Below are 26194 nucleotides of genomic sequence, written 5' to 3' on the forward strand. Positions count from 1 at the left end.
CACGATTTTATTAAACTGACCTGTTTCGAACATATACTTTTGTTTTGCGTCAGTAAAATGTTCGAATAAATATGTGAAAATCAAATGGTTGACTGTATATAAAGGCTTCGTTCAGATGTGGTTGCAAATGACAAAGTTTAAGATGAGAAATTGATAATTGTTGTGCAAAGTAACACAATGGATACGATGCAACAAATTGCCAAATAATGGTGCAAAATGCTGAGTCTCCAAATGAAAGATTAAAAACTCGTTCAAAAAAAGTGGGATGAACAGTTCTGGGTAATTACTGAAAGAAAAGAGGCGCCACTTTCAGAAGCCAGCTAAATGGGAGGCAACGTGATTTTCAAATATATTTAGTTGAACATTGCTCTGACGAATTACCAAGTATGGTAAGTATTAAGTATAGATAAAGCTAAATGGCTAAATGGTTTAATGATAACATGAAACTCCGAGAAAAAATCATTGAAAATAAAACAATACCAGGGAATCAAGTGATATTACAATGATGATACCATCAGGTAATCTGAGAATTATCAGCAAAGAAAAAATGCGTTGCCTCAAGCAATTAAATTCTCTTATGCGTAGCTGGTTGTTGTGCAAACTTTATGTGATCTCCAGATCGGAAGGTGCGTTTTCGATAAAGTTGCTATTACATGGCAGGTTAAAACCGAGAAGCGATCTATAACTGTTTCTAGCTGTTAAACTTGCTTACCTGGCTGTCAGTTCCATCAAAGGCTTTGATATTAAGCTCTTTATAACGACTTTACAGAATATAACAACATGAGCTAAAAGCTTATCTTTGGTGAGACGACTCACGTACCTCCATGCTTAAAACACTTTCATTGTTGACTGAGATTTTGCACTAAATTTGTGAGCGTTTTTATAACCCAGGACCCAGAGTAGAATAAAATAACACAATGACAACAGAAAAGAAATGTGATGATAATTACAATTAGGGATGGGCCGATATGAACCCAAACCCGAATAGATTCGCCGAATATCGCCTTTATGGAAGATTCGGACGAACACGAATAACAACAATGGCGAACCCAAATACAATATTACTTATAAATTTACTGAATTTAGTTAAAAATGTTGGTCTAGTTTCCCGACAGAGCTAAACTAGAATCAGCAATACTTACAATAAAGGTCGTTTTCCAAACGATTTTGCTTTTTCAATCGTTTTTTAAACACTATGTTTCGAAAGAAAGCGATTTGTTTATCGATTACGTCATTTTACAAGCAAGACTTGACAACTTTTGGATAAAATTTTATTGTTTGGTTCTAATACGAATAAATTCAGGATTTATTCGTGTCGACCTTCATGATATTTGGGTTCGCACGAACCCGAATAATCTTCCTCGCGGCACATCCCTAATTAAAATGCATTGAGCTACTGCGCCAAAAACAATGACTTTTGAGTTGACTTCAGGGAATTGGCTCTATCTTGCAGACATTTGGCTTAACTTGTGCGGACCAATAAAGAGATAAATATGGGTCGACGACGATCAATACATATCAGGTCATGCATGCACATTACCACAGTTGGACTACAAAAAATCATGAAGATATCCATGTCAGAGTAATGCATTAACAAATTGAGTTCGACGTAAGATGCTGCATATATCCATGTTTCCTATATGAAAGTAAAACCTTTGTTGATCAAAATAAAACACTTTTCAAACATTGAGGCAATATTAATGAAATGCCGATAATAATGAATCATGCTAATTGTCACTTTAGAAAATGTTCTCGGAAAGGTTAATTTGGGTTGAACTACTGCATACCTCATATTCAGCGTCATTTGTTCTGTTACTGACGCAAATGCGGTTTATGTCCTTAAGTAAAAAATTCAATCTTTTATCGTCATCGCTTGCGGTGAAAATATTTCTGTCAAAAACAAGCATCTTGTGACGTCAATGATCTTATGAAAATCTTCTCCGGCACAAAAATTAGATGTTTATCGTCACTTTCTCACGCTTCTTGACGTACAAGCTTTCTTAATACCTATGCTTCTTTTTAAACGCTTGAGCTTTGGTTGTGTTTGTGCAAAACATGTTTTTCGTCAAGAAAAGAATTTCTTGGAAAATATTTTTAAATTTTGGTACTGTACAAAGTTTTCAAGCCAATATGACGTCAACGTAGAAGAGAAGCGAAGTTGGTTATATAACGAGCAGCGATTTGGTGGGATTTCATATCATCAACTTCAACGGAAGATCTTCATAGTCAACCATGAGAGGAGTGATTTTTCTGTTATCATTTGCTTGTTACGTCATGATGACCTACTCGGAAGAACGTCGTCAAGTCCTTACCACTGACTGTAACAATGACGTGGTCAACTCCACCATGCAGAAAGGAGACAAAGGTGATGTCGGCAGATCCGGAAAATCCGGAATTCCGGGAGGTCAGGGTGATCCAGGATCCAAAGGAGAACCCGGAGGAGTTGGACAGAAGGGGATTCAAGGAGAATCGTGCGCTCTGGGGTCGCAAGGGACCGACATAGTCACCAGACTGGCAAGTAAGTTGATTTCAAGTCATAGATTAATTATTTTAATCATCGTCATTTTTCCTGCGAGCATAAAGAACTCCGCAATAAAAGTCATGTGTTAATCGATTATTATTGTGACTTTGTTATTTTAAAAGCATCTGGCAACCAACCAAACGATGTAAACTACAGTAACTTTACCACTTATAAAGAACTCATATGCTATGGACTATGCTTGCATGTTGTCTTGTTTAATTGCATGTTTATTGCTTAATACGAGCAAGGTTTGCCTGGAACCTTGCTGGAAAAGTTTAAATCTTGTTTACAACAAAAAATCGTTTCCAGAAATAGAGGAGCTCCTTACACCCCCCAGTACCACGACCATGGCTACTACCACTGTTACTACGACAACAGCATCTACTATTACGTCATGTTCTACGTCATCAAGCAATTAACGGTCCCCAAAATTTGACGAGTGGTGTTGAAGTTTACTGCGAGGATGGATGGACGGTGAGTGAAAGACTTTCCACAGTTATAAGTGGAATAGCTAACAAATTATATTGAACTTACAATAGTATTGAAAGGTATAAAAGTATAAGGTATAAGGTATAGAAGTATATACACTTACTGTGTAGTATTGATGCTATAGTTATCAAGTTGTGTGGACTTCAAGGTGGCAATGCGTTGTTTGCTATTCATTTGCATTGTAGCAAGAATGTGAGAAAACACAAGCGACAATGAATTTGTTTCCACACGCATTCGCGCTTTTTTAAATTTGCATTTTTCCACTTTTCTGAAACTTAATTTCCAAAATGTTGAATGAAGGTGCGATTGAACTTGAATTCCAAAATGTTGAATGAACTTGCGGTTGATTCGAAAACGCTTACCGACAAACCCAAACAATTGGATTGAAAACTGTTTAATATAAACGTGTACAGTATTTGTAAATTTAATGCAACTATCCGCAACAATGGAACAATGATTGCTGTGGAAGTGTTAGTCGTGTGCGATTGTGCAGAGACGATCATAAGCCCACATTGGGTCACATGCCACGATGCATAAACATTACTGTACGCTAATAATTACTGTGTTGCAAGCCAACATTATTGTTGTGTCTAATTGGCTTCGTTTATGAAGCATGCGATACAATTGCATTGAACTGCATAAGTCGCTTGCAGTGAAAATGGGCGAAATTCAACCAGCGTCAAGTAAACCTGATTTATTTCATCCAAATCACCTGCAGCAAACAGCTACCTAAAATATGAGTTTAAATTTTCTTAACTTGAAATTTCTAGCAAAAATATGAACATGTCACTGGAATAAGAGATGCAACTTAACAAAATATATCTTGCGTATTGAAAGCGAAGTGTAAATATTGCTGTACTTCTTGTATTATGACGTAATGAACTAAAGATGATTTAAACATATAAATTAAACGTATTACACTTGTGCTAAAATGTAAAATCAAATTACTAACATATTTTTCAAAGAAGAATTGACGGAAATGTTAATTTCGGGCGACGATGGGACGACTACGCGAACGGTTTTGGCCAGATTGATGGGGAATTTTGGCTTGGTAAGAGGACGTTAGTTCAACTTAAACGCATTTAATTTTGATGTTTTTTGTTCTATTATTATTCGTGCTTCATTACTTACAGGACTCAACAACATCCACAAGATGACGCGTGGAGGAGGATGCAGACTCAAGATAGAGCTGTGGGATTTCGATGGAAACCAACGTCACGCTGATTATAGGTCATAACACGATTGTTGTGACATAAATAACGAAGATGTTAAAAATCTTACATTTATTAACCAACATAAAACTTTGTTGAGTAAATTACCACTTAGCTGTCTGGATTCGAATCTTTTAAAGCAAGTTGTTGTTTTTGCAGCTCGTTTTCGATCGAATCTGCTGAAAATTTATATCGGCTTCGTGTTTCCGGATACAGCGGAAATGCAGGAGACAGTTTGGACTATAGCAATGGTCAACCATTCTCGAAAGAAGATAGCAACAACGATTCCATGTACGTCATCTTATGATGAGGAACAATTGTGTCGAACTCAATAAACATTAAGTGCTACAACCTCAGTAGGATTTTCCGTTACATCCTGCCAGTAACGTATAAGATAGAATATAAATATATGCAACAACGGAATTTTAATCTTTCATGTTTTAATATATTAGTCGTAATGCAAACTGCGTAACTCGCTTTGGAGGAACTCAAGGATGGTGGTTCCGTAGCTGCGCCTTTGCATTACTCAATGGAGTCTGGATGCGTCAATCAGGTGGAACTTATTATGGAATTATTTGGTTTCATTGGAAGGGAAACAATGAACCTCTTAAAGAAACTAAAATGAAACTTCGTTGCGACTGAATGAAATCCACGAGTTGATTTTAACCAACCAAGTAAACATTGAACTGTATTTAGACTGGCAACGCAGCAAACTGTAACTATAAGTTGCCACCTCTATTACGTCATAATATATACATTCTGTCAATCTGTTATACTGCACGTCATCATGCGGTTGTTATGTAACATTTGTTCCGGGCCTTGTGACGTGAAAAAATATCGCATGACTCAGTGTAAGTTTTTCTTCAAAACCTTGGAGATTGCCGTCGTATTCAACTCAAAGATACAAATTTAACTTACAAATAACAAAACAAACTTAAGAAGTTTGCAGTAAGACAAACTCTGAGTCATTCGACATTTTTACCTCACAATGCCCGGTACAAATTTGACACCACACCGTCATTCAATTATACGTTCCACGTGTAAATATTGGCCGTGTTTTTACTAGGGATGGGAATTTAGCCGATTATCTTTAGCCGTTAGCCACCATAGTCGCTAATTGTCATGTCACATTGTCAATCGCAGGCAAACTACTGTATTATTGATAAATGTGATTAAAAGGATTTTATTAGCAACTTGTGTTATGCTAGCCAACAAAGTTGTTATTCAAACATTAAAATGATTAACAGAGTAATAAATTCATGAATTCCTTTGTGGTGTTGCAGTCATGCAATATTTAGCCGTTAGTCACCATAGTCGCTAATTGTCATGTCACATTGTTAGTCACAGGCAAAGTCGGTATGTTAGTGATAAATGTGAATAAAAGGGTTATATTAGCAACTTACGTAATGCTACAACACAAAGTTGTTATTCAAGCATTTAAATGATTAACGAGTAACAATTTTCCTTGAATTCATGAACTACCAAAATGTTTGCTCCAAATTCTTTCTTACATGTACACTTTCGGCTAAGGGCTAACAAAATCTTTAGTCGCCAAGAGCTCTTAGTCGCTAGCGGCTAATATTTGCCGACCAATTTGTTCCAGCCCTAGTTTTTACAAGACATTTGTTTATAAACCGATAAATACAAAGCTGTGCAGACGATATAAACGCTGGATTGTTATAAACAGCATACATACTAGTAAGTTATATGAACCCAAATATGGAAGTAGAGGTCGCTTAATACAGGGACCATTCTATTTCGGTCATAATACCGGAATGAACACAATACCCGAAGCCACATCACTAGACCTGGATCGACACAGTTAGCCACCTAAGAACCAAGAAGCTTGGTTTGGTCATTTGCGCATAAGCTACTTGTTTTATGCCAAGTTCCTCAATCAACGCTGACGTCACAAAAAAGTAAACTGTGATGTTGATTGACGACAAGTCACACAGCATAAAGCAAGCAAGCAAAATACATTCAACACATGTGTAGAAAATACTCAAAAGAAACATAAGTAAAGGATGGATTAAGGGTTGAAAAGATAAGAACGCCCGAATAAGGCATGTTACTTGATCAAATACAAGCGCAAATCCTTAGTTAGGAAAAACTAGATGCAAAACTTATGAATCACTGCGGTATCTCATATTTGATACTAGCGACTTAGACAGATCAGGTCAGACAATCTAGCAGAAGAAAAATAGCAGTACCAAGAAATGCTGTTGCTTTACCAATCCTTCCAAATTGAACTGAACTGTTTCACAAATTTCAGGGAAAGGAAACATGCACAATAAAATTAGTGACGTAGACAAGGCGGTGAGAAGTTTCTACTTCAATCAGTGAGTGCACAATGAGGCTGACAGCAAAACAACTAAACCTACCAAAGCACGTGCTGCAGGAATGCAAAGTTTGCACAACACACAATCACACAAAAATAGATAAAATCAAAGCGTGTGACAACAAAATCAACCACAAAACAACAAACATATATAAAAATTCAATAGAAAATATAAGATAACTGAAATTAACCAACGAGTGTAACTAGCCTAATAACTAATAAGTAACAAAACCTCGTGCTTAGTAGAAATGCGAAAGGAAAATTGACGATGTAATGCCCAACGTTAGCTCATATTAAACGGAGAGTTTCGACAAAAATACCTGGGTCTTTATACAAATTGTCATAAAAAAGATCTGTGATTATATTTCACGGCAAAGATCCGTTAGTGCAGGGGTGGGCAACATACGGCCCGCGACGGGATTTTGAGCGGCCCGCCGACAGTTCCGCAGTTCAGTTTAGCAGTTCAGTTTTGACTTCAGCAGCTATTGAAGTACATTAATCGGTAATAAATTCATTAAATACTGTTTTCGGTCTCTATGCTTAAAACTTAAAGTTTACATTAAATACGATTTATTCCTTGCGTAGGTGGATAAATACACGATTAATGTATCGATTCAGGAATCCGGCCCGCCAAGTAGTTTATTTTCTCATATCAGGCCCGCCGACCAAAAAAGTTGCCCACCCCTGCGTTAGTGTATGACGCGGTTTCCACTGTAAGTTGCTATTAATGGTGTATTAGGGTGCTCTTAATGAGGTCTATAGTGATCTTCGATATTTTTCTGCTTGGGCTCCTAACTCACTATAAATTATAATGTGACCTGTCTTAAATTGCTTTCATTGATCTGATATGAGTTTGAACGATGCTCGAAAACGAACGACCTTGGTGACGTCTTATCCGCTCATCGCTCAGTTTTTTTGAAAACGGCTTTGCCAATAACTCCTTTACGAAAAAATAAAGGAATTTCTTTTATATTTTCGGAATCAACATATTTTTATCATTTTTTCGGAAATTGGGTGAAAAAGACGTCAGTTCAGCTTTAAAATAGAAGGAAAATCATTATGTCAGACAAAAATCAACCGTAAACTTTGGTAACCTACTAGACTGCTGGTGCTTGTGTGATAAAATAACTTTGCATTTACCTTAAGTTATACAAATTATAATTACATGAATTGACACAACAGGCCCACACACAAATATCTTGAGTTTTAACCTCTTTGTTGCGCAATTATTATGTAATACAAAAACTATTGTGACGTCACAATGAATTTTATAATCACTTTGCTCCGCCGTAAATATGACCTTAAGGTTTCTGAGATAAGTAATTTGCATATTCAGTTTGCAAACTTCACAGCTGTATTGAGAATCTAACAAGGTGTTCATTGAAGAAGTATTTGTTGCTATAAGGTGACGTTACACAATTACCAGGTAATGATTTGTTAGTAAGCCTATTTAGCTGATATCTTGCGTCTCGTAACTCGAGATTAGAGCTGAATTGTTTTATTTAAATGCCGGTAGGTTCAAACAAAAACGAACTTCTCAGCAAGAGAAAATGCCGACCATCAGATTTTTTCAACTTTGCTTGGCTGTTTCATTCATGGTTGGATGCGCAGGTATGCTTTGTACATATCAGTTTGTGTTGTAAGATAAGAAAATAAGACTTGGTTAACTAAAGCAGCGTTGTCCAACTGCGGGCTCGCTTGCCACTTTTGGCATGCCAAGCCATTTTGTTTTGGCCGCAAAAATCTGCATGATCTGAATTAACACTTGACGTAACGATATAAACGCTTTTATAACAACTTAGTGTGAATGATGTCTGTCTTTAAAATGTTATTTTACTTTCTGGTACGGTACCGTATGCAAGTTACATAAAATAACGTAATTATGAATTACGAATAAAGCCGGAAATTGACACTTGAATTCATCAATTGTTAGTTGACACAGAGGCAATGTTTGCTGCCAATTGAAAGATTGTGACGTTGAAATTACTTGGATTAGGATAATTACTATTCACAATTGACTATTATTGCTTCATATTAGCAAAACATTTGCAAGCGTTTATCAAACCAAAACTTCACAAAAATGCATTTGAAGCTGAAATAATATTTAATAGCTGGCTAGATTCGTCATTGTAGAGAGCGAATGCTTTGTACCTTACTTAATGCTAATTTATGTTAGCTACATCATATAGCCTATATGTGTGCCCTATTTAATATGATTTATAAACATTAATGGTTCTGCACTTGTGTGGCGGCTGCCTAAAGTTGGCTTCCATGAGCAGGAAAGCGGTTTAATATTACAAGTACAGGTTTCACAAACCACAATAATCGTCGGCAGTTGTTAATGCTTTGTGAAACCAGATTATACTCTTTGGAGTCGTACAGCAAAAGATAGATAGATATAAACAGCTTTAGTAAATTACACTTTTTATTCCACAGTATTATAAGCTACTGTCATTCTTCTGCGTCAGCATCACGTGTAATATATAGTTTGGCTGGCGCTTATGCAGGTTAACTTTGCTTTGCCGCCTGCTGTAAGACAAGTTGGACCGCCGGTCACTCTGAACTAAATTAATGAAATAGGATACCGTAGGCCAACTAAAAACTCTTGGCTCTCAGCGGTTTCCAGCCCATAGCATGACCTGGCATAGGATGACTTGATACAACTTTATCTTGTGTTGTAGAAATTACTCATCTGCCTTTTTAAATACGTACTTTGCTTTCATTAAAGTCAGAAAAGTATCTAAAGCCGCAGAGGTGGTCACGCTGGTATTATGACAATCTTTATCCTCGAACTTAAGAAAGTCTTTGCACGACTTAAACCCGGCGATGATTCTTCATCTTTGCACACGGAATGTGTGTAATTTGTACTTATTACCTTTGCACACGGAATCCTGCAAGAGTCTATCGATTGCTTAGTTCAAGCTGAAGTGATGATTCTGCCCTGATTTGGTTCAACTTTTATTAAAAAAAACGAATATCTTTTAAATAAAGACAAACAGGTTGACTTATACTTCGCGAGGAATTGGCAGATTTGGGACTATTTATAAAAGTCGACAAAATCGTCAAATAACTTTTCTTGTCTTTCTTCGTTGTAGCGACAAGCGGCGCACTTAACGTTTTTGCTTTTTCATCTTTTAGGCCAATGATACATACAACTTATGCTTGCATTTGTCGAGTATGTTTATAGTGTATTGTGGTACAATAAACTCTAGTTATAGTATGTATTGTATGTAGTAATGACTGGTTAGTATACATAAAATGGCATACTATGAGAAACATACTACTCAGCAAATAGTCACTATACCTTGTATCTAATTCTAAAATGTGTACTTTAGTCAAATTTTGCCGTTGTTGTATCATAGATTGCTCTAATCAATATAAACTTGAGTCATGTAAGCCTACTGAGGTTTTCATCACAATAACAGAAAATTAACGCAAAAATAGTTAAAAATAAAAAATAAACCGTAAGAAATTAAGCTTAGATAGCTCCTTATGCTGATTGCCGGGCAATATGTCTTTATACCAAGGACATTCAAATTGACAACAAGAGCCCCTACCCGAGACATTCAGCACAAGTGACAAGGAAAGTAGTAAATTGGACGAAACAGTGATTACTTTCGCTCAACCACAGCTGAAGTAGGTCTGGGGCATGACTTCCAGCAAACTCACTGTCATTAAACATTTTCCTACAAACATCGAGCCTTCATCATCCCTTCTCCAAAATACTAGCTGCACGTCGGCAAACAAGCTACCTTTTTCCAACTCCTTTCTACAGTTGGTCTGCACTGAGTTTAAAACGTGATATTGCCATGTTTGCGCGTGGGAGCTTTGTGTGGTCTTCCGTCAGCCAATCTTTGCCACCGGATTGACACGAAATCGGTGTTCGTAAACGTAGATGATTATGACATCGTTAAGGCATTCGCGGCATTTACATTCGATCTTGACAACCAACTACGGAACAGATTTGTGCTTGAAAAGTTTTCACGGTATCGACATCGACTTTCGCTTTCACCATGTCACCTGACTTGAGAAACAGACCAGGTTTATACCAAGATTCTTCTAGTTTATTCTGCAGCACTCTAACCCAAGCACCAAAAAATATATCTCACGTGGCCACCGCACTAGCTACTCGGGCATGATTCGAGCAGCCATTGAACAGCAATGTAATCTAAAACCTGTATAGCCTCGTATATATTCCGCATGGAGCACGGTAGATAGGGCAGTTGTGTATAACAAGGTCTACGATTTGCTCTTCCACGCTCACAGCCTCAGAGTTTTTCACACCCTATTTGTACAGACTTGAGCGGAAAAACCTGACGCCTGTTCACATTCGTTAAGCCGAACCCAGACTATCCTAGGCAGCGAAAGTCTGATGCGCTGTAGGAGTGGGCGTCGGTGATGAGGCTTCTACATCGCATTCCATTTACGTTGCGCCCAGCGAGCCGCACTGTGAGTTTTCGGCTTATTCTAACTCTAACAGATCAAGTGCGGGCGAAAACCTTCGGGTGGAACAGATGGAGTGGCTCCGTTGCCTGATGATCGACAAAATGAGTGGATCTATCGCGCAAAACTGAGAAGATTGAATGTCCATGAGAATGGGAAGATTGTCCAATGGTGTGGAATGCAGATATCCGGTCAAGGTGTCGAAAACGCTGTTTTGAACCAGCGTTTTCGGCAAAACCGGATGCCAGCATCAATTTTGCGGATGAAAGTGCTTCAACAGCAGACAGATGCGCTCTAGGCAACTTACCGATGGAATAGATTAAGGCTGTAGCTGGTGTACGAAAAGTAGCAGCCCAAGCACCCAACCCTGATCCAAAAAATTGTCTTATCAATGTCCCCTGGGGCGTACAAAAGTCAAGAGTGTACAGTATAAGTTTTTTGACAATTGTTACCAGCTGCCACATGTTATCTTAATTTCGCCATATGTTGATTCAGTGCTAAACTACGTTGACTTTTTGTTGAAGTGTCACGTGTTTTGAGGTCATCTATCCCCTTGAAAGCTCGAATTGGCTCACTGTCGGCAACTAAGTCTTTACGGTTCGTCGTCACTTACTTTAGCTTTGTATTAGATAAGAAAATACAAAAAAAAACAGCAGCTTCTATTTATATGGTATGAATGAAAAGTAACAGAAGATAAGATTTTGACAAGAAATATCCGGGTGCGAACCTGATAGCACAAATATATTTCACCATGTAACAACTGTGGCCAAGCATTTCTCGTCACTATATCTCCAATGTGTTGTTATTTTTAAAGGTTTCAGTTAGTCGAAAAAATACAAACAATTTCTAATCAAGCTCCAGTTTTCCACTTTTTAATCACTCCAGTGTTCAAAAACTGTCAATAACGTATAGCAGCACATAAACGTGAACTAAAATAAAATATTTTTACTGTCAACTGTGTTCTTGCAAGTTAGCTGATTTTGTATCCTACTCGTTGCGTATATTCTTTGACGCAACAACACAAATATTCTTTGCTTGGAAAAAAGCAGCAAAAACACAGCAGCTGCATGGCGAGCATAAAGCAGCAGTATTTTGCCAAACTAACAAACACTTATGCTTAAGGACTTGGGAAATTATAGAAAAAGTAAACAAGATTATGTTTTAGTATGATATAAATTCATAGAAACATAACGTAAAGCGCTTTCTTTATCATTCAGACAAAACATGCCTTCATAAAATAAGTCGTCCAGGTTCAAAGGGTGCTTGCTTTTAGGATACGGTGCGTTTAGGTTCGAACCGCCACAACCATAGAACCACCAGCCTGACTTGTTTTCTCTGGCACAATGACTTTGTTCCTCTTCATCATTGTCAGAGTCTGGTGTGCTGAATTCACTGAAATATATTGGAGAGCCTCTGAAACATTCAGAGCCATTCAGAAAGTACACATGTAAGTAGTAGTTTGTTTGTGCTTCCCCGAACCATTTTATTCTATATTGAAGAAATGTATTAAAACCATCCCAATCTTCAAGGCCAACGCCAAGGTCGGGTGTTGTTATTGACGTCTCTTCACCTTCTATAGCTTTCGCTGTCTGTCTCAACAAACGATAAATGTTTTCCAAGCCGAGCCAACATTCACCCCGAGGATTGCCAAACCCTCTGACGTAATCGTCCCAACCCCTATTAAAGTTGACCTCCCCGTTCATTCTTCTTTGTATTGTTGTCCAGCCCTTCTTAGTTGAAACGAGCTCCATATCACAGTAGACGTAGGTGAACTGGAATCGTTCCTTGAGCCATATCGGGTAGATACCACTTGATGTTGAACCACTTGCGTAGATGTTTGTACATTCTGAATCTAATTGAACAAGAAAATATCAGTAACATTTTGTATTTTGCATTCTGAATGCAATGGTGTAAGAAAATGTCGATAACATTTTGCAAAAAAATTATCGAATAGAAACAATATTAAAACTATTATTAAAAAAATCAAACAAAATAATTGTAATAAATTACTAGATAACTGAAATAATGCTACAGTATTCAAATTAATATGAATCTCGTTACAAGTCCTCACAAAGTAATTGCAATTTGTTCTGTCACCTTTTGAAAACCTATTTTCAAATCTTTTTACGGTTTCTGCAAAGTCGATGGAGTTTGCGTACATCTGTTGTCTGTAGTTGCAATTGTGGAGATTATGTAAGATCCAACCTGCTAGATCTTCCCTTCTTAAACTTCCGCTAACTTTAAGAACTCGGTGCAATAATCTACTGGCTTGGTCAGTTGCGGCTTCACAATTTTCCCAATAAAATGTCAACAATAAAAAGAACAAATCCATTAAACATATTTTGATGAAGCTTCGATTATGATACAACATGGTTGATAATACTATTTTCCTGAAATTCAAAGCTACAAATATCTGCAATTGAAATTGTACGTTCCAGAGTGCAACATAGTTATCTTGCGGAATGCGAATGGGTGGATTGATTTTCCACCCACAAAGGAGTGTGTAAATGACGTCATGCTGCCTGGTTCCACGACGTGGGAAATTCCACTGAAAGGAAGGGAAGTTGCTTATTTGCAGTTTGACGAAATTTTGTTCAGGTGAAGGCTAACTAAAAAACTTAAATAATGTATATCTATATATCTTTCTATATATACAGTACTCGCAAAAAGCTTCCAAAAATTCGTTAATAAAATGAAAACTTTAATTTTTTTCAAAAACTGCCTTCAAAATCTGCAAGTAAAATCATTTTGTGTGAATTTGATGTAGAATTTATCGCATGCTAGGAAAAAGTTACCAACGTTATTATGATTATGTACAAAATTTACAAGCTTTATAATTTTTGAGAAAAGTTTTCAGCTTTTTATGAGTCGCTTTGCTTTGAGTAATAAACTGACAACTGATTGATAAGTTAATAAACGTTTTTAATTATATTACATATATTTATATCATACAGTTGTGTAAAAGCAAAACTGAAGCTACCCCAAGCAAATGGACAAATGATTTCAATTTGCAAAAATAACAAACCCTATGACTTTCCAAACATTCTGTTTAAAAAAAATGTTGTAATTACTTTGGAAAGATTAACACAAATTTGCAGCCAGGCAAATATTTCCTTCGTTTATAATCGTATTGGTAAGTAGTTGTTTGCAAAGTGCAGGAATAGAATACTACATACTACATTGATTGTATCAGTAACCCTATAATAATCTAACTTTTGTTACATAAAGATTTTAAATTAACGACCACCAACACTCACGTTCAAACCGGACAGAAAGTTCAATTTGTTGCCACACTGACAGGAGCAAGTGGTTTAAAACTCGACTGCAAAGTTTTTTACAACCAAATGAACAAAACTGACCTCTCAACTAAGACCCTCACAACAGAGAGGTCGTTTAAATATCCGGGAAAGTATTCGATTTACGCTAAATGTGATGTCGGTGTTGAATTTTTTAAAACTGAAATCATCGTTCTTTACGTGGAAGACGCTTTATCAGTTTCAAAATTGCAAGTATCCCAACAACAAAGCAACTTCCACACAAATCCAGCCTCAACTGAACTCGTCTTCCATCACAAATATTACTTTCCTATCTCCTATGCTCTTATGGTGAATGACGTCATAATAACCGAGCTTCAGACGGCACACACGTTTGATAAGAAGAAAATTTTATTGAACGAAACTGTCAAATTCGAAGTGAACACAACGATGCAAAGATTGGTTGGACCGGGAATACATTACGTCACACTTTTGTTGCAAAATCATGTTTCATCCGTGTCGTTTGTTACACCAGTTACCTTCAACGAAGAAATCAAATATCTTAAAGTGATGACGAAACAATATGTCGGTCTACAACCGAATTCTTTCATCATAAGCGCGACAGTTAATCAGGGAGCTCCAGTAAATCTTTCAATCGACATCAAATCGACTCAAACCAGGTTGACAGTTTACAAAACTTCTACATTCTGCCCACGTGATTGCCACCTAATGGTGGTAGAGGCAACGTTATCTAGAGCAGGAATGTACAAAGTTGAAGCAACCGCTAGAAACAAAATATCTTTGATGACGTCAAACACAACTTTTGAAGCGCTACCACAGATTTTTGACGTATATATTACGTCACGTGGATTTAATTTCGAAACCCGTAGAGAGGTTTTTGTATTCATAAGAGGTGACCTCGGAAAATACGAAATGAATGTAACCATCGGTGAAAATGCGGCGAAGAATTCGACTTTAACGATTTCAAAGTCGGAATATGAGCATGAAGGTTTGCCAAATCTACCTTTCGACGCAAAACCTTACAAGTTAATCAAAGACGAAAGCATTTTCGACGAAGCTCGGCAGGTCACAGTTCTGATCAGAAATGACAAACAATCGTTTCGTTTCGTGGGAAATGTCCCGAAAGCTTTGCAGACGTCATGCTTGGAGAGCGTGAGAATTCGCGACGGGAAAGTTGGCGGTGGACTGGACGAACCTTTGAAAGTGGTTGAAGAGTTGGTCTTAAGCGTGGACCTTAACTTCATATGCGTTAGAGAGCTATTCTCCGTTGATTACAAATGGAGAGCGTATCGAGTGACGTCAAAAGTAGAAATCCCAAAAACTGGCGATGAAGTTCAACTTAACACGAGCTCGGTTGAACCTGAACTTTTGATTAAAGCCGATGCTTTGTTACCTGGTTTGTACGTCATAAAGGTTTACGCCAACATAACCTCTGACGATTACCATATGTCATTAGCAAAGGGCGATGACTTCACATTGGTGGAAATTCCCAAAAGGAAATTAAATTTTCTAATTAAGGGAGGAAATGTGGTGGAGGCTGGTGAGTACAAAATATCAGATTTCTATGTTTAAGGTTTGCGGTTTCCCAATAAAAGAAATATTATCTAGAAATTCTTAATCTCTTTATCCAGGACTAAATACAACAGTTTTGAAATTTGAATCTTCAATTGACTTTATCAAACACGAGGGAAATATCAAACGTGACTGGTTTTGTGCCGTCACACAAGAAGATTTACCAATGACAAAGGAGATTGGAAAAATACAAAGAAAAGGTTTGAAAAGATTTTCTCAATTCCCAGTTTATTGATCAATATTTAATTTGTGTGATTTACGTCCAAGGTTCCTGCTTTAATTGGAAAACTCTTTGGGTTTCTGGCAATGACACCTTGGAAATTTCCAGGAACAAACTGATACCAAGCGAACAGTATTACGTCAGGCTGATCATATCCGGCGCGCATTACGACGCAACGTTCGCTGATCAAAAAATTATTATTAAATCCAAACCTGCCCCGGTTGTTATTTTAAGGCGAGTTTGGAATAATTTTTCGCTTGCTAATTTTATAAATTTAAATCTATATTTTGAAAATTGTAGATTATAAATTTAAAACAAATAACGTAAAATTTCTTTAAAAATTTTTCCTTTGGATTTTAGGTGTTGGTCTAACTGCGAAAAGCTGTTTTCTTCCCTCAAACCAATCATACTTCAACTTGAATGTGACGATTGCATACGTCATACTTGGATGTTGTCGCTGAAATCAGGACAACAAATGAGTTTGTGTAAGAATCAACGATTCTGCAAACTTAACAAATCAATACTCGACAAAGTTAAGACGTCATCAAACGTCACAGGAACAGGTGAATCCCCTTATATAAGATTGACTTGATCAGTAAATCTATGGTTGACCAACATCAAATTAAACTTTGAACTTGACATGCAGGTTACAACATTGACGGTGACAAGGCGTCGGCGACCTTGATCCTTGCTCCACTAATACCACCTAGTGGGGGCATTTGCAAGGTTCACCCCAGAAGTGGAATTGCTTACGTCACAAAATTTAACGTGAGCTGTCATGGCTACGCACAAGGTCGAGTGCCTTTGAAGTACAAGTTCTTTGCCGTAGAGAAAGGTAAAACTTGATGTTGTAGTGTGTTACGAAGTGACAGGAATAAAGCTTTATGACATTATTATGAATCTAAAGCAAGTTATAGTGAAACCATTTAAAATGGTAACTTAAAGTTAAATCTACAGCGTCCCAAGTGTGCCAATAACCAACAAATAAATTAATTGAAAACGAATAAATGCATTAAAGTTACATTTTTGTATTTGAAAATTGCCTAAAATCAAAAGGCTTTACTGTAAGCTGGAGCCACAAAATCGTAGTCCACGTGCCCTCTGAGACAAAATATAGACCACGCAGCACTGCTGTGGCGTCGTTGCATCAGCTCAGTAGATGGAGCGCAGTCAAGTATGACGCGGTCGGCGGTTTGTTTCTTCCCGGTATACTCACACATATTACAAACCGCAAGTTTACCACTCCCATGTCGTGGAGAGCTGGGTGGAAAGCCATCCTAGGCAACGGAAGTCTATGAGAGGGAGTCGGCAATAAAATTACGAAGTCTAGCCAGCAGGCTTTCCTGCCGTCCTGTGTTCAATTTATAATTCACGCAATGAGTGAATGATGAATTCTTACATCGATTCTAGCCATGTGGTTTTTGCCGTGGTGCAAATTTGATTGTAGCCTTGTGCTGTACATTGATCATCTTCTTACTTAAAATGCTTTAACAGTTACAACGAACTGTGGATTTAACGTAAACACTTTGAAAGTCCCCGCCGTGTATATCGACTGGAGTAGAGAAAATAAGTTTCCTTCGCTTGGTACAATGATTGTAGCAAGCCATGTGGTGTTTGTAGAAGTGGTATTTTGAATAAATTAAAATCTAATATGGAAATATTTTCAGACCAGAATAATCTTTTGCAACACGGCTGCGATCCGAATCTCAATGACGTCACATTTCCGTCAAAGAGCAGTTTTTCTGACGTCATGATTTGGGTTGAGATATGTGGTCCTGGTCAAGCTTGCACAGTAAAGAACTTATCTGTGTTATTGACCAAAAATCATCACGACAACACTGATGTCATAAGCGATTTGTTTAATGCAATTTCGAGTCAAAACTTGCAGCAGACGGCGCAGCTTATGCTGCCGATGTCTTCAGCGAATATTCTCGAGCGGTTCCAGGTTGGCTTATGACGTAATAATGAGTTTTTGTCAGTCCGCCGAGAACTTGAAAAATTTTGTTTTTTTCACTTAACAGATAAGTAAAGTGTACGAACGAGTTGCGAAATATCCGATAACAACCTTGATGTCAGTTAAGCAACTTGCTGACGTCGTACGTCATCTGGTAGACGGTTTCGGCGTCATAAATGATTATCACGTGGTAAGATCTTGAATAAAAAATTTAATGCGTGAAATTACTAAAATTATTTTAAAATAAGATAACTTCTTTGTTATTTTGTATTTCCAGCGCCTAATTGCGAAAATTATGGACCGAATAGAGCACACCGTTCGTAATCCCAGCACTAGCGATGACGATGATGATGTCATAAGATCTATTGCCGCTTCATGCATTTTCGTTACGTCACATTTGATGCAATTTTCTGACGATATCAGTTTCAAGGTAACAACGTGCATAATTTTAATGACGTAACAAATCGATTCTTATATGACAATTATTATCAAAGATCAAAGAAAGTTCGCGAATGACACGGCTGGGCAAGCTGCTTATGGTGTCATTGATACCAGGTGAAGATACGATGACGTTTGGAACAAAATCAGTCAAAGGAAAATTCCTCAAGTTAAACAACGACGTCATCAGTAAGTGCAAATTTGCAGACATGTCGATCTTGCCATTCACTTTGAACTCAAGTGCAACCCCCGACGAGTTTTGTTTCATGATCTCACCGAATATTTCGTTCAACTTTTTTCTAAAGTCGCTGGTTACGTCTAGTTTTATCTGGCAACGTCGAAATTTAATACCCTATATTTGCGTAAGTGTAACTTTGTGGCTAATTTTCTTTGTTTAAACGCCGACTCATAGTCATAGGGTTAAAACAAAACATGTATACGCAGTTGCTAATACAATAATTTGCCACATCGAAATAAAGTGTTACGATGATCCTAAGCAATAAATTATTAGGCTTTTTAAAACAAATTAACAATCTAGAAGCGTTGAATTTTCTCATTTGTCATGTTTGTCAAAATGTACTGCGTATGTTTTCAGTGTGTAATAACTTTCATGTCGAAAATTATGGACTTGGCAATGGTTGACCAGTTTGATATCATGATTTGTCGTATATCTTGCTCAGTATAGGGCGTGCTATACAATATTTCTAGCTCTTTGACGCCAACTAGTGCTTTAATTCGACGCAAACGGAGATTTATGACGAAATGTTTCTTAGATCCACTCAATGGTAGCTCTTCATTTCGACTTCCAAACATACAGACACTGAACAATGAAGTCATCAATGTCGAAGTACAAATTCTAATTTTCTTTATTTTGCGCGATTAAGCGTGATAATGAGACGATTTCATGATTTCTAGGTCTTCACCTACGATTCGTCCATCAACTTTAACACGAGGACCCACAAAGTCGATCAAGTCACGTCCGTCTCCATGACAACGGGATGGCAAAACGAGATCCCGATCAATCGCAATGAGGCCAAAAATCAAACAATTGGCTTCTCCTTGCCAGCACAGCCTGGTAAAGCAAACATAACAATGAGGGTTGAGAGTGAATGCGACGTGGCTGGTTGTCACAGCAAAGCCGCAGGTTGGGCTTTGTTTGATTGGATGCTCTACAAACGAGATGGAAACGATCTCTTTCTTACAATTCATGTCGAAAACATGGATCAGAAAATCAGAAACTGTACAATGAGTCTGCAAACTACCGACCAAGGCTCTTTCAAATTAAAGAAAGAGTTTCACGAAAAGGGTTCGTTTACAGAAAATAAGAGTCGCAGGTTTTATGCCGGCAAATGTCAGCACATTCTTTAAAAATTTTTAATATAATATTGAGTTATTTTCTCAGAACTTTTATACACTTGGTCGATTTCTGAGAGGTCGCTTCCGCATAGACAAGTCGAATTGAACTTGACAGTGTTTGTTGATCTCGGTGCGGGTTTTTATCGAATTGGAAGTTTGATTAACGTGACATTGACGTCATTCATACTGAACTGTTTGCACTGGGAAGATCGAATGCGCGACTGGGGCGAGAGCTCTTGCAAGGTGAGATATTTGATGTCGATGGTTGTATTGTTAGAGAGTTTTGTGGCAGAGTTTAAGCGAATTCTTGACTTAAATCATAGCTTTTGTTCATTTAAAACACTATGAGCGAAGTATCTTATTATCATCAGGTCCATCAAAACGCTGGGATATTTAATTGTGAATGTGACGTAGACCAGGTCACACCAAACAGGGTTAAGAGGAGCGGAGAGGAAGAGATTCCTCAGATTATATACGCTTCCCATCTTCTTGTGTTTCCCAACAAGATCAATTATGACCAAGTAAAATTATTTGTGACGTATTAGAAGTGAATACTTCTAATTGATATTTATTAAATCGGTTTTAGCTTTCCTGGAATCTTTGGGAGCAATTCCAGCAAAATCCAGTGATCATCAGCGTTTTACTTGTCTTTTACGTCATCTACGCTCTTCTCCTTATATGGGCTAGAAATAAAGACAAAGATGCACAGAAAAAAGTACAAAGTTATCAAACTATTGTCAACTTCTTAAAATAATTTAATAACTTGTAATCATAAAAATATTGAAGGGACTCTTCATTGAAGTTGCGGACAACTCGCCAAACGACCAATACCGGTATTATGTTACAATTTATACCGGTAGTCGTCCAAATGCCGGTACCACCGCCACTGTCAGCATGAGACTATTGGGCAAAAGACAAAGAAGCAATGCTCACGTCATACAAGTAAAATGATGACGTCTGCCATGATGTATGATAGTTGGTTCCGACGTCATAATGATTGATTGTTTGTTTAGCGAGAAAACGACAACGTATTATCCGTGGGAAGCGTGCAATCCTTCCTTATTACTACACCAAACAGCTTGGGCGACATCAAAGCAGTAAGAATGTGGCGCAATGACGGAGGGAGCAGTCCTAAGTGGTATGAATTAGTGACAAGTTAACAGCGGTTGTATGATGTAGATACTTATTGCAAGGCATACGTCAGGTACCTCGTACGGATGGTTGTACGGGATCTGGAAACCAACGAATGTTGGTTCTTTCTGTGCGGTACCAGGTTCAGCGACGTCACGGAATATACATTCCGGCCGGCGACGTTAGAGGAACTGCAACAATCCAATAAATTGTTTCTCTTAAAATGCGAGAATCACTTTAAAGACAGGTGCGTTTGTTAAAAACTTCACCCTATTGCCCCGGTTTATTATCTCATAATTTTCTTATTTACAGACACGTCTGGTATTCTCTCTATGGTATGAGGCCATGGCAGCATGGCGTGATGACAAGAGTCGAAAGAGCTGCCACTTGTTCTCTCTTTATATTTATGGTTATGATAACATCAATGATGTTTCATGGCCACAGTCATGCACTGGACGGAAATGTGTTGACATTTGGGCACTACAGCTTCAAGTGGTCCCACATTGCCGTTGGTAAGTTCAGTCAAAATTCAATAAAAGCCAAGGCGCTCATGTTTTTGCAATATTCTGTTTGCTTAAGTCATATTAATTTTCTTTTTCCGTCATAAAGGTATTCAAAGCGCTTTGATTTGCTTTCCCGGGCCCTTTTTCATCAGCCTAATGTTTCGCCATGCACAACGACGAAAAGGAAACAAAAATCTAATCTCTGGAAACAATCTAGAATCCCCAAAACTCACCAGAGGGCAGCAAAATCCAGCCACGTCACTTGTGCAAAACCATGACGCCCAGAAAACTGGAAATACAATCAAACAAAACAATAGAAATAGATCAGAAAGAGAAAACGCAAAAGTTGACCAAAATAAAAATAAAATTGGTCAATATATTCCGGAAGATAACGATCGTCCATCGATATCTAGAGAAATCGCAAATATCATCAACAAACAACCGCCAAAATTCCCAGGAAAATTTGAAATTGTAAAAGAAACGAAAAGACGAGAGAAAACTCGCCGAAACGATTTGTCGATGAAAAAAAAAATCAATTCGTCCCGCGTCGAAGGAGATGTAACAACTACGACATCGCCAAAAAGTATGATGTCAACAAAAATGATAAACTACATCCCGTCGCGCGTTGAACGAAATGCGGCCGCTTTGTCACCGCCAGTAAGAGACATGACGTCACCAAAGATGACAAAGTATATCCCGTCGCACGTCAATCAAAATATGGCCACTACTACGTCATCGGCGGTTGATATGACGTCGTCAAAAAAGAAAAAGACAAAGCCTTCGCGCGACGAACAACTTGTGGCAACAACGTCAACGGCGGTAAAAGGTATAACGTCGTCAACGAAATTAAAGGCTTTGCGAGTTGAAAAAAATGTGGCTACAACGTCATCGGCGGTAAAAGGTATGACGGCGCCGAAAAGCCGAAAGTTAAAAGCAACGCGCGTCGACAAAAATGTGATCACTACGTCATCGGCGGTAAAAGGTATGACGTCCGCAAATAAGAAAAAATCAAAGGCTTCTCGCGTCGAAAAAAAAGGGGCTACAACGTCATCGGCGGTAAAAGGTGTGACGTCGCAGAAAAAGAAAAAGTTAAAGCCTTCGCCAGTCGGAAAAAATGTGGCTACATCGTCATCGGCGGTAAAAGGTATGACGTCGCAGAAAAAGAAAAAGCCTTCGCCAGTCGGAAAAAATGTGGCTACATCGTCATCGGCGGTTAAAGGTATGACGTCGCCGAAAAAGAAAAAGTTAAAGCCTTTGCGCGTCGAAAAAAATGTGATCACTACATCACCGGTGGTAAAAGGTATGAAGTCATCAAAAAAGACAAAATCAAAGACTTCTCGCGTCGAAAAAAACGGGGCTACAACGTCATCGGCAGAAAAAGCATTGACATCATCAGCAGTCAGACCATCGGCAAGGTATAATGCCCGGTTGCTTTTCCTGAAGTCAGTTTGTTCATGAAATAAAACTGTTTATATCCAGGCCGCCATTGTCTGCTGCTGAAGCGCAACAAGAATTCACAATCTTGGAAATTGATCCTAATACTCTGGATCCTTTAGCTATTGTTCACTTTTCGATATACGTCGCCTGGTTTTATATCGTTGCTGCTATGATCGCGTCGACTGTGATTTGCGTCCTGTACGGTATGACGTATGGGATAGAAACCTGCAGAGATTGGTGAGCAGTTGTTTCCAAATAATAAACAATTAAGACGACGTCACATCTCTAAAACTTGATCAAATTTCAGGTTTGTTTCGTTCGTGAGTGCTTTCATTCAAACTGTCATAATTCTTGAATCTTTCAAAGTTGTCTTGATTGCCTACTTCTCAGTACTAAACAATCCGAGGCACGATCTTCGCGATTGGGTTCCTCCTTTGCCACCATCAGGTTCTTATCAAAACTATGATTTAGTGAGCGCTTTGAACGTGTTTAATGACTTATATCTTCATGAAGTGAGGCCACGCTCTTACGTTAATCGTGGCGCAATAAGGAGAAAACAGAAGAGAGAACTGACCAATCCGACTTATCGTTCTCCAACTCGTGAGAGAACCAACCGCAAGAAAAATACACAGGAGAATATAGAAATGCGACTCATCAAACAACGTGTTCCTTCATAAGGCTGACTTGGAAGTGTTGCCGAGTCAAAATGCTTTTCACAGTAGACTGTGTAGTTTACTGTTTTTAAATGAAGAACTGTTTATTTAAATGGTATAGTATGGTATGGTACGGTACGGTATCGTTTCCAATTCCAGAAGGTGATTGAAAAGTAACTCCCTATTTTTAAATATTTGTAATTTATTTTAAAAACTACAATTTTTACCAGTACTCGGTAATAAATATGATAAAAAGTGTATAGCATGGAATTTTGTCTCAAATTCGATATCGGCGTTAAACAACATCAGCATTCGCCACCAGCTTCTTAAGCCGGCTGGAAACCGCATCAAGTGATTTCCTAAGAACTTCTTGTGGTAGGATAACATAACATCTCATATTTGCCCTTCCAAGCTCGCAGGATGCAAAGTTAGTTCTTCTGGCAATCATGCTGACCACGACAAACCACCAATCTCCCAGGGAAGTGGACGTTTAGCCGTTCACGAACTTGCATAAAAATCCAATCAACACAAGAAGTTATGTTTCCACACTACAAGAATTCCTTGTTAAATCAGTTAATGCTGTTTCTAAGCAGCTTGCGAAGCTGCTGGTAGCCATTGCTGGTGCCCATATCAAATTTTAAGTTGTACACTGTACAATGTGTAATGTACAATGTACTGTACAAGTGTACAATTTGTACACCTTAAGTTGTAGCCTACGCTGTTGAATTGAACATTTCAAGCTGTACACTTTTTCTCATGTTTATTTAACAAATTAAAGTATTTAAAAATAGAGACTTACGTTTCAATCATCTTGCACATTATATTATACACAAGCTGAGGAAATTTCCTTCACGACCGAAAATCGGCGAATCTGGCAATCAACGTAAACGCCGATCAAATGGCGTATCTACTTTTACTATAGCATTATTGATCAAAATTATTTTATTATTACTTGCCAATGATATAGTTACATGTATGGTAACTTACTTATATAGACTACTCACTATTTATTTAGGGGTGTACAAACCAAAATGCTTTACTATTCTACAGTGGAATAGTTTATTTCGGATCCAAAAATTCGATAGTTATTCTACTGTAAAACAGTTTGAAATTTAAAAAATTGGACGCAATACAGCGCTTCCCTTTCGCCTTTACAAAAAGTCTCCAAATTTATTAACGTTAAAATTTCGCAAAAAATTTCAAATTGGCATGATGTGGTTTAATCCATGGCGATGCGTGTAGGCTTGGTATTGCGATGTGAAGTCAAATTGAAAAATATGTCGGCTGCGTGTTTCAATTGATGTGTTTAAGTATGAAGGAAACCCGTTTTTTCACGAATTCCAAAAAAAAACTGAATTTCGATGCATTGAGATTTGGTTCTTGGAGCTTCGTTCATCCAACAAGTACACCCTTAATTTTAAACTACGTATCAACTCCTACTAATTGGCTTTCAGTTGAATTCTCAGAAAAGTTATCCACCCTTACTTCAAGAAGTGGACAGCAAGTGAAACCGGTCTGTCTGCGCAGACCCGAATTCTGTATTTTTGTTGAAAACATGAAGGAAGCAGCAGACTGTGGTTGCAGTGGAATCGGAGACAACATTCCAATCTTCTGATGTTGGATCCCACTCATGAATGCACTCCAGCCATCTTGTAACAAAGGATCAATTACATGCAAGTAAGTATATTTATATGTCGCCTATATGGCATGGATTATAAGCCTGCCATTTATTTTATTCAATACTCTCAACAACAATTAGTAACAACGTTATCATATCTGTTTCTAGTACATCATTGTCGATGTACCTGGCAAAGAAGATTCCATCATACAGCGAGCAGTAACTTCATCACATCTATTCAGAGATCATCATGGTTGTGCAATTGTGCTGTACAAATTTCGGGTCTACACCAACGCCCAACATTATCACAATATATGGCCACAAGAAACCAGGCTTCCGCCTGGGATGGGGTTTCTTTTACGGTGGGTTTTATTTTCCCATCCACTGATGTACAGCATTGGACCTACGAAGGATCAGTAATCTGTGGCTTGAACATATCACCTGCGCGGCTGCTGTAATCTGGATAACCTGATGTTAAATGTGGAACTTTTAGTTGCTGTATTTCTGTGTTTAGTGGCCATGCTAGTTGTCATCAGCAAGTTGACAACACCATTTTTCCTGCAAGTTTCAAGCCGTCTTGACTTTGCCGCTTATTCCCGTACATTGACTCATGTTATTTGCAACTAGCACTGTTTTTTTCGTCCCCACCGCGACAATGACGAAAAATAAAATGGCTAATTGAATATTAACTTCTGATGCTTATGTGGATTACAAATCTGTTTATAGAAACAACTAAAAATACAAGTGTTGTTGGACTTACTGGTCTGTATGTTATTAACATTGAAGTTGTAAGCCAGACCGGACTCTTCTGTTCGATTTGTGGCATAAGTTTGAAAACAATTCGGACCGAATTTCTACTCACGCTTCACCACATTTGTAGTTACACTTTCTACACACGAACGTGCATGCGAGCATGGGTTTAAATTTGAACACAAAACGTTATTTGGGAAAAAAAAGATAACATCAATCGACGACTAAATTCGGTAAATTTGGAGTTCGAAAAACTTTAAGCTGATAGGCGATGGCACTTGGGCC

At 37.9% G+C, this 26194-nt stretch overlaps 4 protein-coding genes across 4 annotated transcripts; 3 read left to right on the forward strand and 1 right to left on the reverse strand.

Moving 5' to 3' along the window:
* The first annotated feature begins 2199 nt into the window (after positions 1–2199).
* Positions 2200–3106, forward strand: LOC143450266 (uncharacterized). The gene is made up of 2 exons (XM_076950740.1): positions 2200–2518; positions 2831–3106. Exons 1-2 carry the CDS (start codon positions 2233–2235, stop codon positions 2938–2940), a joined length of 396 nt encoding a protein of 131 aa, XP_076806855.1. The 5' UTR covers positions 2200–2232; the 3' UTR covers positions 2941–3106.
* An 839-nt stretch (positions 3107–3945) lies between these two features.
* On the forward strand, positions 3946–5702 carry LOC143450577 (techylectin-5B-like). The gene is made up of 4 exons (XM_076951180.1): positions 3946–4061; positions 4144–4240; positions 4381–4512; positions 4674–5702. Exons 2-4 carry the CDS (start codon positions 4164–4166, stop codon positions 4861–4863), a joined length of 399 nt encoding a protein of 132 aa, XP_076807295.1. The 5' UTR covers positions 3946–4061; positions 4144–4163; the 3' UTR covers positions 4864–5702.
* A 2208-nt stretch (positions 5703–7910) lies between these two features.
* LOC143450572 (polycystin family receptor for egg jelly-like) lies at positions 7911–25842 on the forward strand. The gene is made up of 27 exons (XM_076951174.1): positions 7911–7985; positions 8076–8170; positions 13441–13600; positions 13957–14135; positions 14231–15817; positions 15909–16049; positions 16117–16303; positions 16430–16632; positions 16716–16904; positions 17737–18014; positions 18091–18213; positions 18301–18453; positions 18518–18650; positions 19235–19308; positions 19377–19767; positions 19864–20060; positions 20189–20338; positions 20404–20532; positions 20604–20759; positions 20831–20955; positions 21022–21195; positions 21261–21460; positions 21558–22866; positions 22931–23125; positions 23196–23335; positions 23402–25218; positions 25328–25842. The coding sequence occupies exons 2-26, from the start codon at positions 8110–8112 to the stop codon at positions 23563–23565; spliced, it is 6798 nt and encodes a 2265-aa protein (XP_076807289.1). The 5' UTR covers positions 7911–7985; positions 8076–8109; the 3' UTR covers positions 23566–25218; positions 25328–25842.
* Positions 11813–13334, reverse strand: LOC143448499 (angiopoietin-4-like). The gene is made up of 3 exons (XM_076948270.1): positions 13208–13334; positions 12573–12854; positions 11813–12394 (listed from the first exon to the last, which is right to left on the reverse strand). The coding sequence occupies exons 1-3, from the start codon at positions 13332–13334 to the stop codon at positions 12288–12290; spliced, it is 516 nt and encodes a 171-aa protein (XP_076804385.1). The 3' UTR covers positions 11813–12287.
* Positions 25843–26194: the final 352 nt, after the last annotated feature.

This window comes from Clavelina lepadiformis, chromosome 3 (genome assembly GCF_947623445.1).
Source record: "Clavelina lepadiformis chromosome 3, kaClaLepa1.1, whole genome shotgun sequence".
NCBI classification, from domain to species: Eukaryota; Metazoa; Chordata; class Ascidiacea; order Aplousobranchia; family Clavelinidae; genus Clavelina; species Clavelina lepadiformis.